The 14,248-nt window shown below is 44.2% G+C and overlaps 1 protein-coding gene across 3 annotated transcripts in view; it reads left to right on the top strand.

Annotated features, from left to right (window-relative positions):
- The window catches only part of DENND4C (DENN domain containing 4C), a 233,808-nt gene that overhangs the window by 161,542 nt on the left and 58,018 nt on the right, over window positions 1–14,248 (top strand). For all 3 annotated transcript variants that reach the window (XM_029607079.1, XM_029607072.1, XM_029607087.1), the window contains 2 exons: window positions 5,314–5,491; window positions 6,717–6,817. In XM_029607079.1, the coding sequence (XP_029462939.1) occupies window positions 5,314–5,491; window positions 6,717–6,817 (279 nt within the window). The remainder of the gene's footprint in view (window positions 1–5,313; window positions 5,492–6,716; window positions 6,818–14,248) is intronic.

Here is a 14,248-nt window from a genome sequence, read left to right as displayed (position 1 = left end):
CATTCACACATATACGGCCTATGCAGGGGGCTCTTCTCCCACTGGAATCCGTTAATGGAAGAGTTTCATCTTCCTCGTCCGTTAGGGGGGGGAAGCCAAGGACAGACTTTCATGGTGCTTTTCACACCAGTCTCGAGCGTGGTGCAGAACTAGAGGTTCTGAATTGGGTAATAGTCACCACCATGCAAACCTCTCTGGATGGAGTGCCGTGTGGCAAGATCAGTTGGCGCAGGGCCAGTGGTCGAAACAGGGGTCGGTTAGAGACAAGAACAGTGCATTTTGCGTTGCTTGCCTGTCTGCCAAGGTTACGCAGCCTTCCAGTGCGGATCCTGTCAGACAGTGGACTACATCAACTGTCAAGGCGGAACCAAGAATCAGGCAGTGGCTCAAGAGGCCTGGGAGTTGATTGTCTGGGCAGAACAGCACATGAAGCAGCTGGCAGTGACTCACATCGCCAGAGCGAACTACATTCAGGCGGATTTTATCAGTCGGAGAAAGTTAGACCCTGGGGAATGGGAGCCGTCTGAGGCAGCGATGTGTCTCATTCTCGGAAGATGAGGATATCCCAACCAAAGAGAACACCAAGGCGTTGCGGTTTTACAGCCGTTGAACAGAACACAGTACAAAGGAATCGGAGCTCTAGTGCTGCTGTGGACTTGAGGGATTCTTCTTTGTCTTCCCTCCCGTGGTCTCTGGTGGACAAGAGATTACGGTGGATAGAGAAACATCCAGGCAACGTGATCCTGGTTGCTCCAAATTGGCCACATCAACCATGCTTTCCATACCTGATCAACATGGCCATAGACTGGCCCCTAAGGTTCTGACATCAGTCAACTGTTTTCCACTAGGGCCCAATATTTTTGGGTTGGGCGGCTCACTTCTGTCTTGCGGCTTCACTTCTGAGAGGAGATAACTGAGATGGAGGGGATATTCCAAAGCGGTTATTTAGACCTTCTACATCCTTGACGTATGAGAATTTGGAGGATCTTCGAGTCCTGGTCTGCTGTTGACGGCATGCAGCCTCATTCTGTTCAGGCTACAGTGTTGCATATTTTGGCTTTTCTACAGAAAGGTTCTGGTTAAGGAACTAGCTTTTAACTCTGAGTGTCCAGGTAGCGACATTGGGTTGTCTCCAGTGTAAGGTGCAAGGGTATCCTCTGTCCGTGTATATGGATGTTCTATGGTTTCTTCAGAGAGCTAAGAATTTGTGTCCTCAGGTGCGGAACATATGTCCATCTAGGAATCTGAATATAGTCCTTAGAGAATTGTGTGAGGCTATGTTTGAACCACTAAAGAGAGCTATGGTTAAAGTCTTGACTCTTAAAGTGGTTTTCTTGGTTGCTATTTGTTCAGCCAGGAGAATTTTGGAGCTCCAGGTGCTGTTGTGTTGAGATCCCTTCATACAGATGTCTGATTTGGGGGTATCTCCTCCCTCTTCCCAACCCTCTTCAACATTTATCTTCTACCCCTCTGCTTCCTGCTATCTAAACTGAAAATCAAACATTTTGTATATGCAGACGACATACAAATTCTCATCCCTATAAAGAAGTCCCTTCAAAACACTTTAATTTTCTGGGAATATTGCTTTCAGGAAATCAGCTCGCTCCTTACCAAACTTAACCTGGTCATCAACAAGCAAAAAACGGAATACCTCATCATCTCCCAGGATGACAACTTCATTCCTAGAGAGATATCTAACTTTATAATTGATCAAACACAAAAAGACTTGACCTCTAATCCTAATCCTCCTGCAACTATTCTGGACAACATCAAAAACACTTCCCATGTAAGAGATCTAGGCGTGCTTTTGGACACTCACCTGAACCTCAAAAGTTTTGTAAATAACACAACTAAAGAATGCTTTTTCAAATTACAAGTTCTGAAAAGGCTAAAACCCCTTTTGCATTCACACGATTTCCGCCTTGTCCTTCAATCAACCATACTCTCCAAAGTGGATTATTGTAACGCTTTGCTACTTGGTCTTCCAGCCAACTCCATCAAGCCTCTACAGTTGTTACTGAACTCAGCAGCCAGGATCCTGACCAACGCAAATAAGAGAGACCACATTACACCCATTCTCTTCAAGCTTCACTGGCTTCCGATTAAATACAGAGTACTCTACAAAGCCATGACCATTATACATAAATCCTTAAACAACTTAGCCCCAATTGATCTTACTTTTCAGTTTCGCACCAACAAATCAAAGAGACCAATAAGAAAAGCATATCAAGGCTCCCTTTTTGTCCCTCAAGCCAAAACTCCACTAAGTAACAGAGCTTTTTCCACGGCAGGTCCCCCTCATTGGAATTCACTTCCACCAGACCTTAGACAGGATCCCTGCTATCAATCCTTCAAGAAAAAACTGAAAACTTATCTATTTAATCTAGCATTTCCCTGATTTCTTACTGTAGATTTACCATGGCAAATTCGATTTGTTTGTTTCTTGTTATAATTTCCTCCCTCTAATCCTTCCTTTTTTTTTTTTTTTTTTTTTAACCACCTTTCTGGTCCCTCTGTTTTTTTCCCCCTCCCTCTCCTCTCCTCTTCCTCTCTCAATAATTTTCACTCAGTGCTCCCATGCTCTATTTTCTCTTGTTACTTCCATATGTTGTTTAATTTTAATTTTTAATCCATTTTTTTTGTTTTTCCTGTAAGGCATCTGGTAAAGATGAACAATTCAAACTCTGTGTTTTATTATTGTTCCAACAGGTTTTCATGTTTTGATGTTCTTTGTTACATGTAATGCTTTTTCAAGCAAGTTTTAATTGTTCAATGTAAACCGATTTGGTTTGCATCTAATGCAAGAAGACCGGTATATAAAAAACCAAAATAAATAAATAAATGGTGCCTTCTTTTCTGCCTGAGAAAGTCTTGGCGTTCCATCTTAGTTAGACAGTAGAGCTTCCAGCTTTTATGGATTTGGATTCCTCTAAGCCTCATGAAGGAGAGCTTAGGCTCTTAGATTGGAGGCATATATTATTGAGGTATCTAAAGGTCACTTATGATTTCCATAGATCGCATCTCCTCTTTGTAGATCATATCACCTCTTTGTACTGTGGAGTGGTCCTGAGAAGGGAAATAAGTCTTCTAAGGCTACAATTGTGGGTGGCTGAAGAAAGTTTGAGTCAACTTGCATTTCTAAAGGGTGCCCATTGCCGGGGGGGGGGGGCGGGGTTTAGGGGCACACTTGATATATTCTCAGGCAACTTCCTGCGCTGAGTCACATCAGGTGTCTCCAGATGAAATTTGCTGAGTGACTACTGGGAAGTCATTGTCCACTTTTGCTAGGCATTATCGTTTGAATGACGGGGCTCCGGCTTCCATGTGCTTTAGCCACCCGAGTTAAGGGGAACTTAAGTGCATCCCAGGAGTCTGGTCTGATCTGGGTAAGTACAGGGAAAGGAAAATTGGTTCTTACTTGCTAATTTTCGTTCCTATAGTACCACAGATCAGTCCAGAGACCCACCCATTTACTGGACAGAGAGCCTGCCGCTCATACTGTTGCTTTATATATAGTGCAGAGTTGTTGGAGGTCTTCAATGCTGATCACTTATGTTAGATTTGAAAAACAAGTTTTCTGTTGTATTTTTGGGCAGCTTCACCACCTTCTCGCTCAGAGGGGAGCGAGTTTGCGTAGAAGCTTGCTTAGAAATTTTTGGTTGTTGCTGTCATCTTGGCTTGGGTACAAGTCAATACTGAGGGGACTGCAGGTGGCACATTGGGTTATGTACAGTGTCAGTGAAACTTTCTCTGTCTCCATCTGCTGGCAGGGAGGCAAAACCCAGGAGTCTGGACTGATCTGGTGTTCTACAGGAATGAAAATTAGGTGGTAAGAACTAATTTTCCTATATGAGATGGGACCCTGACTGGAGTCCTACAGTTTATTGCACTGCCAAGCTTGGAAAATGAAAGGCAATTAGTTCTTCTCACACTGTGATCGAGTAGGGGCATTTTCTTCTTATTTCATTGTGTGTCTGTGCAAATGAGGGACTACACAGCATAGAGCAAGCCTCCATGCCTGAGGGGAATGGTCTAGCTGGGTCCTTGGGTTTCCTCTGACTGTCTCAGATACTTTTATTTTATCTATTGGCATTTGATATTCTGTTTTTTTTTTTACTATGAATGGCTTCAAAGTAGATTACGGTAAATTTCAAGTAGGTTACAATAGTGGTAGATCAACAGGATCTATATATTTAAAGACAGATTCGTAGTTAGGTTCTTTTGTTCTAGAAATGGGAATAATTTTGCGGTAACTAGGTTGGTGGACAGGAAGTCTCTATTGGGAATTCTTGGCTAAAAAGTGTGCTTCAACTTCCTTCCTGAAGAGAGTGAGTAGCTGGGCTCCAAGCTGAGGGATAGTGGAAGCATGTTGCAGATCTTTGGTGTGTAACAGCTAAAGGCCCGAAGTCTGCTGCAGGACAGTCTAGCAGAGGCTGGGTGGAAAGCAGAGCCAGTTGGGAAGATTTGGGTTCTCTCCTGGGTGCATAAGGGAGAAGGAGTTGTAGAAGGTATTCTGGAGCCTGTTTGTTCATGCACTTAAAGACAAAGCAAAGATATCTAATAACCTCCTCCTCTACTGATGCAGCTGCTGCTGCTGCCCACAGCACCATTTTAGTGTGGTTCTTGACACACACTTACTCTTGTGTCTTGGATGGGACAGACAAGGATTTGACTATAAGTGGTATAGTAAGTGGGCACGATGTCTGCAGTGATACGGAAAGCTATAATAGAATGGGAATTTTACTGAGTACCACTGAAAACTTGGCTTTTCGGAATTGCGATTAAAGAGAGTGATTGAGAACTGTTTTAATTATATTTTATATACTTACTAAGAAGCTTATCTTTTACAACTGAGAGTACTAGACTCAAAACTTAAGTACTGTGAATATTAGACACTTTGCACTGATTTCATATGTTTTATGTTATATTTTATTGTTTTATTTTTATTTGATTAATTTAATCTATTTCAGTGGGTAATATCTTTATTTTAATTTATTTTTACATTTATAAGTTATTAGATGTCTTCTATATGAATTTAAACTGTATTTTTATTGCCTTTTATGCTTGGAAACTGTTGTGATGGCCTGTCTGAACGACAGTATATAAGAATTTTATAAATAAATAAATAAAGATGTATGAAGGCCTTGTACATATAATGAGAGTTAATTCAAACAGGATGGTGCACCACTGCTTTTCCCCATTTTTTTAAAGTAACACAGACATGTGTTTGCATAGTGCCGGGCCTGATGTTTGGTTGAACTCCAGCCATGTGGGAAAAAAAATGCTAAACATATTTGCTTCCCTGTTTGACAGGAGGATGCTCATCGGGGGGATTTCAGCTTTCCAGCTGGATTTGAAGACCATATGCTAGATGATTCACCTTCAAAGAAGAGTATCCAGGGATCTCCCGCCAGCGAGCTCAGACAGAGCAGCACCAGTCTGGGCAGCAGCAGCAGCAGTGGGGAGACCGGGAAGCCAGCATACGCAGCAGGCATGCACTACTTCTGCTCCTTACCTGATCTCTAGTATAACATGCAAGGAGTCAGCTCTTTTCTCTTCTTGCTTATACAACTTGGTAAATCTGCGTTCACAGTAACAGCCTTTGCTCTTTGCTCATGCTCCATATAAGCCTCAATGGCATTTTGAGAGTATGGTTGAGCACTGACAAAGAAAAACGAACATTTCACGCCTGTTAAGCTCCCTTCAGTGCGCAGCAGGAAAAACCAAGCAGCCTTCCCTGCGCTAGGAGCAAAATGGTACAGATTTTGCTGTGAAGTACAAAGTGTATAGATGCCGTGCCTATTGTGATCCAAAGTCACAACCAAGTTGTTTGGCGTGCAGTATGTACGATATGTGCCCAGGCTGTTCCTTTGAGCTGCAAACTGATTACCTATTTTTCTTGTACTTTAGAAGGTTTTTACAAATCTTGTTTCAAGTCTTTTTCTAGTCTTTCTATATCAGGGACCTTCCTGCTGCTGAAGGGAAGCGATAAAGGGAAAGGAGCATTCCTTTAGTGTTTCCCAACACTCTCCAGTCTGGTTTTCAGGGTATCCGTAATAAATATGCTTGAGAGATTTGAATGGATTGGAGATTGTGTGTGTAGCTATATAAAAAAAAAAAAAAAAAGCTGGTGGGATGCATTTAAGCATACATGGGCCCCCCACCAGCCACTAACAATCAGTGTTAACAAAAAAACAAAAGGGACCTCTGGGTCCCAGTTATGGTCCCTCCCTCCACTCACCAAACCCATTTAAACAATGCTGTGGATTGTTATTTTAAGTCCTGCATGTATGCAATATGCAGGATCTTTTTCTGTGCCACAGTTACGTTTTGCATCTTGTTCCACTTCCACTTGAGTGTTTTAGGATACTCCGTTTTCTACTTTACTTCCCTTGCACTTTTGATATTTTAAACGAGGCCTGCTTTTACACTTGTAAACACTGTCAGAAGATGCCACAATGTGATCCTATGGTGAATGGTTCCAGCTTCTCTTCACCTGGACTCTAGGGGGGGGGGTGAACTATTTTAAAATAGGTCAGTCCTTAAATTCATCTCAGTCTCTGCTCTCTGGTCCTGCCATTCCCACTTCTTTGAAATATTGAGCTTGTATTTACTTTTGTCTATGTTTACTAGCCTAGGGCATGACTTTTTTTGCTAGTATTGCCATCTTTCTGGTCCAGCTGTAGTCTCCTTACAGGGCTGCTGCTCTTGTGCAGGTGATGTCCCGCTGTCAAGAGGAATGAGGGGACAGGAATCTGAGCAGGGCTCCTCCCACCACACCAGCCTTTCCAGTATCTACCAGAACACTGCAATGGAGGTAAAAGTAACCACTTTCTAAATATACAAAGTATTCTAATTTGAGACTTGATTTCAGTCAATTTGAGGCAACTGAGTGAGCACAGAGATGAAGAGAAAATGTTTATATGAGTCAGCCCAATGGCCCAGGAGTTAGCACTGTCTTCTTACAAGAAGAGTAGTTCGGTTTCCATGCTAGGGTTGCTGCCTGGGGAGGGATTCATTTGCAGCTTAGGAATGTGACAGCGTGTGTCTGTGGCGGTCACAAACAGATTTCATGTGTCATTGGGAGATGCTGATCCTGGCTGTACCTCATTGCCTCTGGATTTGTAATCCTGGCTTTCTTGGAAATATTGGAACTAAGTCCATTGGTGCCATGCAATAAAACACGGACTGGCTTCGCATGTTCAGATGAGAGAGAGAGCCTTGTGGGAACCCTAAATTCTGTCCTTTTGTGCTGGTAAACTTGTCTTTGTACTGTAAAAATATCTGACAGATTGATAATCTTTTCTTATATCCTTAACAGAAGAAAGTTTTGGGGGGTTTTTTTTCCCCCATCGATAAGCAGGCTTATTTAGCCATGCTATCTGGGTGACATCCTCCGGGCATCACAGGGCGGAGCTGTCTCTCTAATCTCGAATTCTTTTGTGGCTGCGCAGTTCCTTCCCACTTGAATCAATTGTTTCTCCTCAGTTTCATTCTTTCCGCACTCTGCGAGGACGTGTGAAGTGGGTGTCTCCATTTTTTCCTCAAAAAAAAAAAAAAAGCAGCACTTTTCAGTGCTACGTTACCAAAAGCCCCTGGCGCTCGAGTGAAGCACGAACGCCGGAGGAAAGACAGAGGCGAGCACAGCCTGCCCAACATGACCATGACCGGCGGGAGCAGGTAGGAGGCGGAAAGAGGAAGCCGGCCGGATGCCAGAGAAGGAGGAATAAACTCACCCGCAGGACTGTTCCCACCCACTGCCTGCCCCTGAGACCGCCTATCACAGCCTGGCACCATTCAAGGGCGGATGCTGGAAGTGAGTCAGAGAGCGCAGCCTGCCCAATGTGACTAGCGGGAGCAGAGGGCAGTATCAAGACGAGCAGGTAGGAGGCAGAAAGAGGAGACCAGCCAGACGCCAGAGAAACGCGCTCCCCCCCCCCTCCCGGAAAGAGGCATCAACTTGGCACCTGTAGGACTGTTCCCGCCCACTGCTTGCCCTGAGACTACCCACTACAGCCCGGCACCGCTCAAGAGCAGGCTTCCGCTGAGAGGCGTGCACTCTTGGCGTGTGCATGAAGGAGCGCGACAAAGGAGTATGCCCCTTTTCAGGCTTCACATCAGGCGTGCATGAAGGAGCACACAGTTACCTTTCTCTTCTGCTCCTCTGCTCTGACAATACAATGAAAATGGTGCAGGAACATCTCACAACTACTATGATAGAACAGGACTCACACAGAAACCTTAAGCGATTCTATGAATTCAAACAGCAAACAAACTCTAACCTCATCTACCCCGCAAGAAGCAGCAACTCCTCAGCAGCTAACCCCCTATCTAATGCTCTCACTGCTTCTTCTAAATGCGCAGTCTATTTAAAAAAAAAAAAAAAAAATCCCTCAAATAAACGATTTACTTGAGGAGCTAAACCCGGCCATTTTTATTTTTTTTTGCATCACCAAAACCTGGCTGAACAAAAATAACGTTCTCTTAAATCAAATCAAACATTCCGTTTCTGATATCGTTCATATCCCCAAACCATCATAGCCATTCCTCCTTTTTTTACAGGAATCTCTACAGGACAGACCACATCTCCCACTGATGGAGCCTCTAGCACCCAGACCTATTACACCGGGGGAGAATATCCTGAAAGCGGCAATTCCCCCACCGAGGAGGAAAAGATCCAAGTCTCAGCCATCTCCGGGCTCTGTCGCACATTCCTCATTGGAAATATCACAAGTTAAGCTGCCTGTCAGAAGTCATACGCAGAAGCCAGGAACATCAGTGGAGGAAACGATGGTGCAGATCACCTCTATTTTGCAGTCCTTTTTTTGCCAACCTGCCTACTCAGCTGGTATCTGTTTCCCCCTCGCTCTCCACTTCAATTTGAGGAAATTGTTCCCTTTTCTCCAATCACCCTTTGTCACTTACCAAGATGGACCTCAGTCCACAAAATTCAGACAGTCCTTCAGTGTCACCAGTGTCCTTGCCAGGAAGCCCAACAGGCATCCCTTTGGACCCTCCAGAAGAACTGGCTCAGCCATCATCACATCCTGAGGATCTAACTTATTCAAAGTTGTTAGAGAAAGTGGAAACTCTCTTAAAGATAGACACCCAGAAGATTCCCGACCCTAGGGCTGAGACGATGGGCATCTTAAAAATCTTAGAGGTACCGTAGAAACCAGCCACTCTCCCTTCGCATGTCCTATTGGATTCAGTGATGAATAAGGTATAGGAATCCTCCTCATTCCATAGTAGCAACATCTAGAAAATTAGACCTCAAATACAAAATGGTTCAAATCCCACATGCCTCTGTAGTTGTGGAGTCAGCCATGCAAAAGGCAAAGAAGACGAGGCTACATTCCAACACACCGCCTGGAAAGGACAACAGGTTACTGGATGAATTTGGGCGGAAGATATTTCAGAATTCCATGTTAAATGCTCACATTCACCAACACCAGTTTTACATGACACAGTATCTGTATGAATGCATCCAAAACCTGAGACCCTTTCTCTCAATGGAGCAGGGAGATGCAGGGACGCCTCAGCCATTGGCGGACTTGCAAGAAGGCTTACAACACCTCCTGAGAACTACTTATGAAGCTTTCAATACGTTGGCCCAATTCTCGGCAGCTTCTATTTCGGCCAGACGCCTAGCTTGGCTTTGCTTAAGTGGGATTCGAGAAGACGTCCACGAGAAGTTGGCGAACTTGCCATGTAAGGGCGAAAACCTTTTTGATGAGAAATTTGGAGAAAGTCTCAGATCAAAGAATAAAATGTAGCAGTACAATCCTTAACGTCACCAGGAGAGACTCAGCTTTCCACCAAGAAATGTTATTCTCAATATAGAAAAAGCTTCTACCAACATACACCGTATAGGAGTTATCAGCTTTATTACCACCCCTACCGGTCACCTGCCTTTCAACAGCCAAGACATCAGGGTCAACAGCCTCAGCAGAAGAACCGCCCAAGGGATCAAAGACCCCAGAAGACATATAAGTCACAATCCTAAAAACAGGGCTTTTGAAAAAGAGCCAGCCACAACACCCCCACAGCATGTCGGGGGCAGAATTTCATCTTTCTCCCAGGGCTACAGATTAGATTTCACTCATCTAACCCCCGTTACCACACCTAGTAGCCCCCACGAGCTCACATTCCTATCTTTCATCAGGAAGCGAGAACTCTACTAAACCAACAAGCAATACGTCCTCTTCCACCTTCGCAGGTTGGCGAGGGCTACTATTCCCAATACTTCCTCATACCCAAGACGTCAGGAGGTCTCCGACCCATCTTGGACTTAGTTCTCTCAACAAGTTCATCAAGCGACAGAACTTCAAAATGATGTCTTTGATATCAGTCCTCCCCTTTCTACAACCCAACGATTGGATGTGCTGTCTGGACCTAAAAGATGCATATGCTCACATTCCCATCCACAGAGCCTAATGGCAGTACCTTTGTTTTCAAATTGGGAACCAACATTACCAATACAAAGCTCTCCCTTTTGGACTCTCATCTGCCCCGAGAGTCTTTACAAAATGTCTTGTAGTAGTTGTGGCTGACTTACAGAATCAAGGAATCAGAATATTCCCATATCTCGATGACTGGCTAATTGTGTCTCCAAATCCACAAACATTGCAGAATCATCTGAAGGAAACAATTCAATGCTTAGAGGATCTGGGATGGATCATAAAGTATGAAAAATCCCAACTGCATCCTTCACAAATTATTCAGTTCATCAGAGCAAGGATCCACACCCCACTATGCAGGGCATTCTTGCCCCAAGACAGGGCTCAAACCCTGCATTCCCAGTGCTGAAGTCTTCAACATCAGACTATTACTACAGTAAGCCAATTACTAATCTTATTGAGACACATGGCAGCAGCGATACACGTTGTTCCACATACTCTGCTTCACACGAAGTGATTACAATGGGAATTAAAGTTTCAATGGAATCAGAGAAATCAACCAATGTCAAAGAGAATTCGAATCATGACCTCGATGAAAAGAGACATCAAATGGTGGTTGACACCTTCGATACTGTCAATGGGAGCACCATTCAGGAATTTTCCCCATCAATTAATAATCACAACAGATGCATCAACAAAAGGTTGGGGATCCCATCTCCTTCATTGGAAGACTCAAGGCTTATGGTCCCCAGCAGAAAGCCACTTACAGATAAATCTCTTAGAACTAAGAGCCATAAAAATGTAATGCATACATTTCAACCAGTGCTTCAAGAGAAGTCTGTGTTGATCCACATGGACAACCAAGTAGCCATGTTCTACATAAACAAGGAAGGAGGGTCAGATTCCAAGACTCTCTGTAAGGAGGCAGTACAGATTTACAATGGGCAGAATAGAACAAAACAATCCTCCAGGTATCTTACCTGCCGGGACTGACTAACACCAAGGCAGACAAACTCAGCAGTATCTTCCACCTGCAAGAGTGGTCCCTAGACCAGCGGATAGCAGAAGATCTATTCGATCGCTGGGGGGCTCCTTCCATAGATCTTTTCACAGTGGAAAACAATATGAAGCTAGAAACCTTTTGTTCAAGTCTTCCCAGTAATCGAAGAATATCCCAGGATGCGTTCCTGATTACTTGACAGCCTGATATTAGCAGAATTGTAGGATAGGCATATATCTCACATGATACAGAAATATATATCGGACAGAGCAGAAATGATACTTATTGCTCTGGCGTGGCTGAGACAGCTGTGGTTTGCCTATCATCTTTCCACTCAGCCACTACTGTTTTTGGGAAACAGCGCAAAGGTTCTAATACACGAGAACGGAACACTCATTTGCCTGATGCACTCCTCTCTTCAACTCACAGCATGGAGATTGAGTGGGAAGTCCTAGGACACTTCGAACTACTGCCCCATATCACAGATGTGTTAATAGCAGCCAGGAAACCATCCACCAGGAGGAACTACTCCTTCAAATGGAAGAAATATTCCAATTGGTGCTGCCAGCCGAGCATTGATCCCTTCACTTGCTCACCGAAGAGTTTACTAACGTACCTACACTTCCTTTCTACCTCAGGCTTAGCAGTGACATCTAAACAGGTTCACCTTAGTGCTATAGTGGCTTATCACACCACAAACAGGAGTTCTTCAATCTCTTCTCATCCATTAATATCAAGATTTATGAAGGGTTTGCTACACATTCACCTGCCAGTGCATAAACCTCCAGTTTCATGGGACATAAACATTGTCGTAGAAAGCCTAATGGGGATCCCTTTTGAACCCATGGAGTCCTCATCTTTGAAGCACATCATGTGGGAAGGTACTTTTCCTCGTCGTGGTCACATCGACCAGGAGAGTAAGTGAATTCCAAGCTCTAGTGATAAATTATCCGTACCTGCAGTTCCATCATGACAATGTCTTACTACGTATACATCCATCCTTTTTTTTTTTTTTTTTTTACCAAAAGTGGTTTCAACCTTCCACTTAAACCAAACAATTTCAATACCTACCTTCTTCCCTAAACCTCAGTCAAATAAAAGGGAAAGGGAACTTCACACATTGGACTGCAAGAGAGCCCTTGCATATTACAAAAAGAGAGCTCCAGCAGTCAGACTTACCTCCCAACATTTTGTCTCCTTTAACCCAAAGAACACTGTCACATTAGATAACTCAATGCATCTAGTTTTGCTATGCATCACATTCCCTAGTGCTCCATAATCCAATTAAAGCACATCAGTTTAGAGCAACAGTGACTTCATTAGCACACTTGCTTTATGTTCCAATTCAGGAAATTTGTAAAGCAGCGACGTAGCCATCTATTCATACATTCACATCACATTACTGTCTATATCAACAATCAGCGGAAGTGCATTGGGGTCAGCAGTATTACATAACATCCAAAAGCATTAATGGCTGTCCACAAACGAAAGGTTGCTAGTGGTGACGAGATGATAGCCTAACACAAGCAACCTTCAGCTTGGGATTCCCAGACAGCATAGCTAAATAAGCCTGCTTATCGACAGAAAAAAAGCAAGTTTGCTTACCGTAAACTGTGTTTTCTATAGATGGCAGGATCATTTTAGCCATGAGTCCCTTTCCATCTTCCTGGACAGCCATTGTATACCATTATATATCTGCTTAATAATCAACTGAGGAGAAACACTTGATTCGCACGGGAAGGAGCCATGCAGCCGCAAAAGAAGGAACGTCACGAGCTTAGAGAGACAGCTCTGCTCCATGACACCCAGATGACGTCACCTAGACAGCATGGCTAAATCATCCTGCTATCTTTGGAAAACACCATTTACAATAAGCAAACGATTTTAAAAAAATGTTTAATGGCACTTAGAAGTTCTTCATCCTAAATTTTACAACTTTCTTTCCCTGTACATATCAGGATCAGTCCAGACTCCTGGGTTTTTCATCCCTGCCAGCAGATGGAGACAGAGAAAAGTTTATTAGCACTGCTACATAATCACTTGTGCCACATGCAGTTCCTCAGTATTTCTCTGTCTCCAGCAGATGGTGGATGGGGCAAATCTGGTGGTTCAGATCCTTCCCTTTCACGAGGCTGCTCTAGCAGCTGCTGGCTCAGCATAGCTGGTTTGATTTTTGGGCTGCCTCTTTTTATTTTTGTTGGACAGCTCTGTGTTCCAGCCAGTGAATAAAGTCTTAAAAAAAAAAAGGGCAGAAAGCTAGTGAGAGCTAGTCTTGTCTTCGGCCGACTTCTGCCTCTTTACTTGGGTAGCTGAGGAATACAATACTGTGCTTTTCAGGGTCTGGGGCTTCTTCGGGGCAGAGGTAAGATCCCTGCATCATTCCCAGATGGTGCATGGCTCGGCGTACTCGCATCTCAATTGCGTCTGGTTGTGCACGTTTTGTTCCGCTGTCAGATTCTCTGGGTGCCGCAAAGAGAAGGAGAATGTCGCCTATTCCTGTTCCTCCAGCGCTGCAGGCTGCATGCTGGCTGGGGGACCCGTTTCTTCTTGGTGTGGGAACGGTGGCCATTTTGAGAGCTTAAGCAGCTCAGGCCACGCTGGCAGAGGGGGATTTCCCTCCGAGACTCTCCGAGCTGCATGGGCTTCAGGGAGGAGCAGGAGGGGGCGGATCCTTCTCATCCCGAGACTGGTAACTCAAGACTTTTTTTTTCTTCAGATTTTGTGTTGCTCTTGCATGAGGCCTATTTGACTCAGCAAGAGGCGGTAGCTTCCATTATGGGGGCCTGGGCCCGGCCTTCTGAAGGTCGCAATTTTGATCCCAAGCATGGTTCATCCCGGACGAAGCAGC

Source organism: Rhinatrema bivittatum, chromosome 1 (genome assembly GCF_901001135.1).
Source record: "Rhinatrema bivittatum chromosome 1, aRhiBiv1.1, whole genome shotgun sequence".
NCBI classification, from domain to species: Eukaryota; Metazoa; Chordata; class Amphibia; order Gymnophiona; family Rhinatrematidae; genus Rhinatrema; species Rhinatrema bivittatum.
Note: the sequence above shows the minus strand (reverse complement) of the source record. Positions and strands in the feature narration are given on the sequence as shown.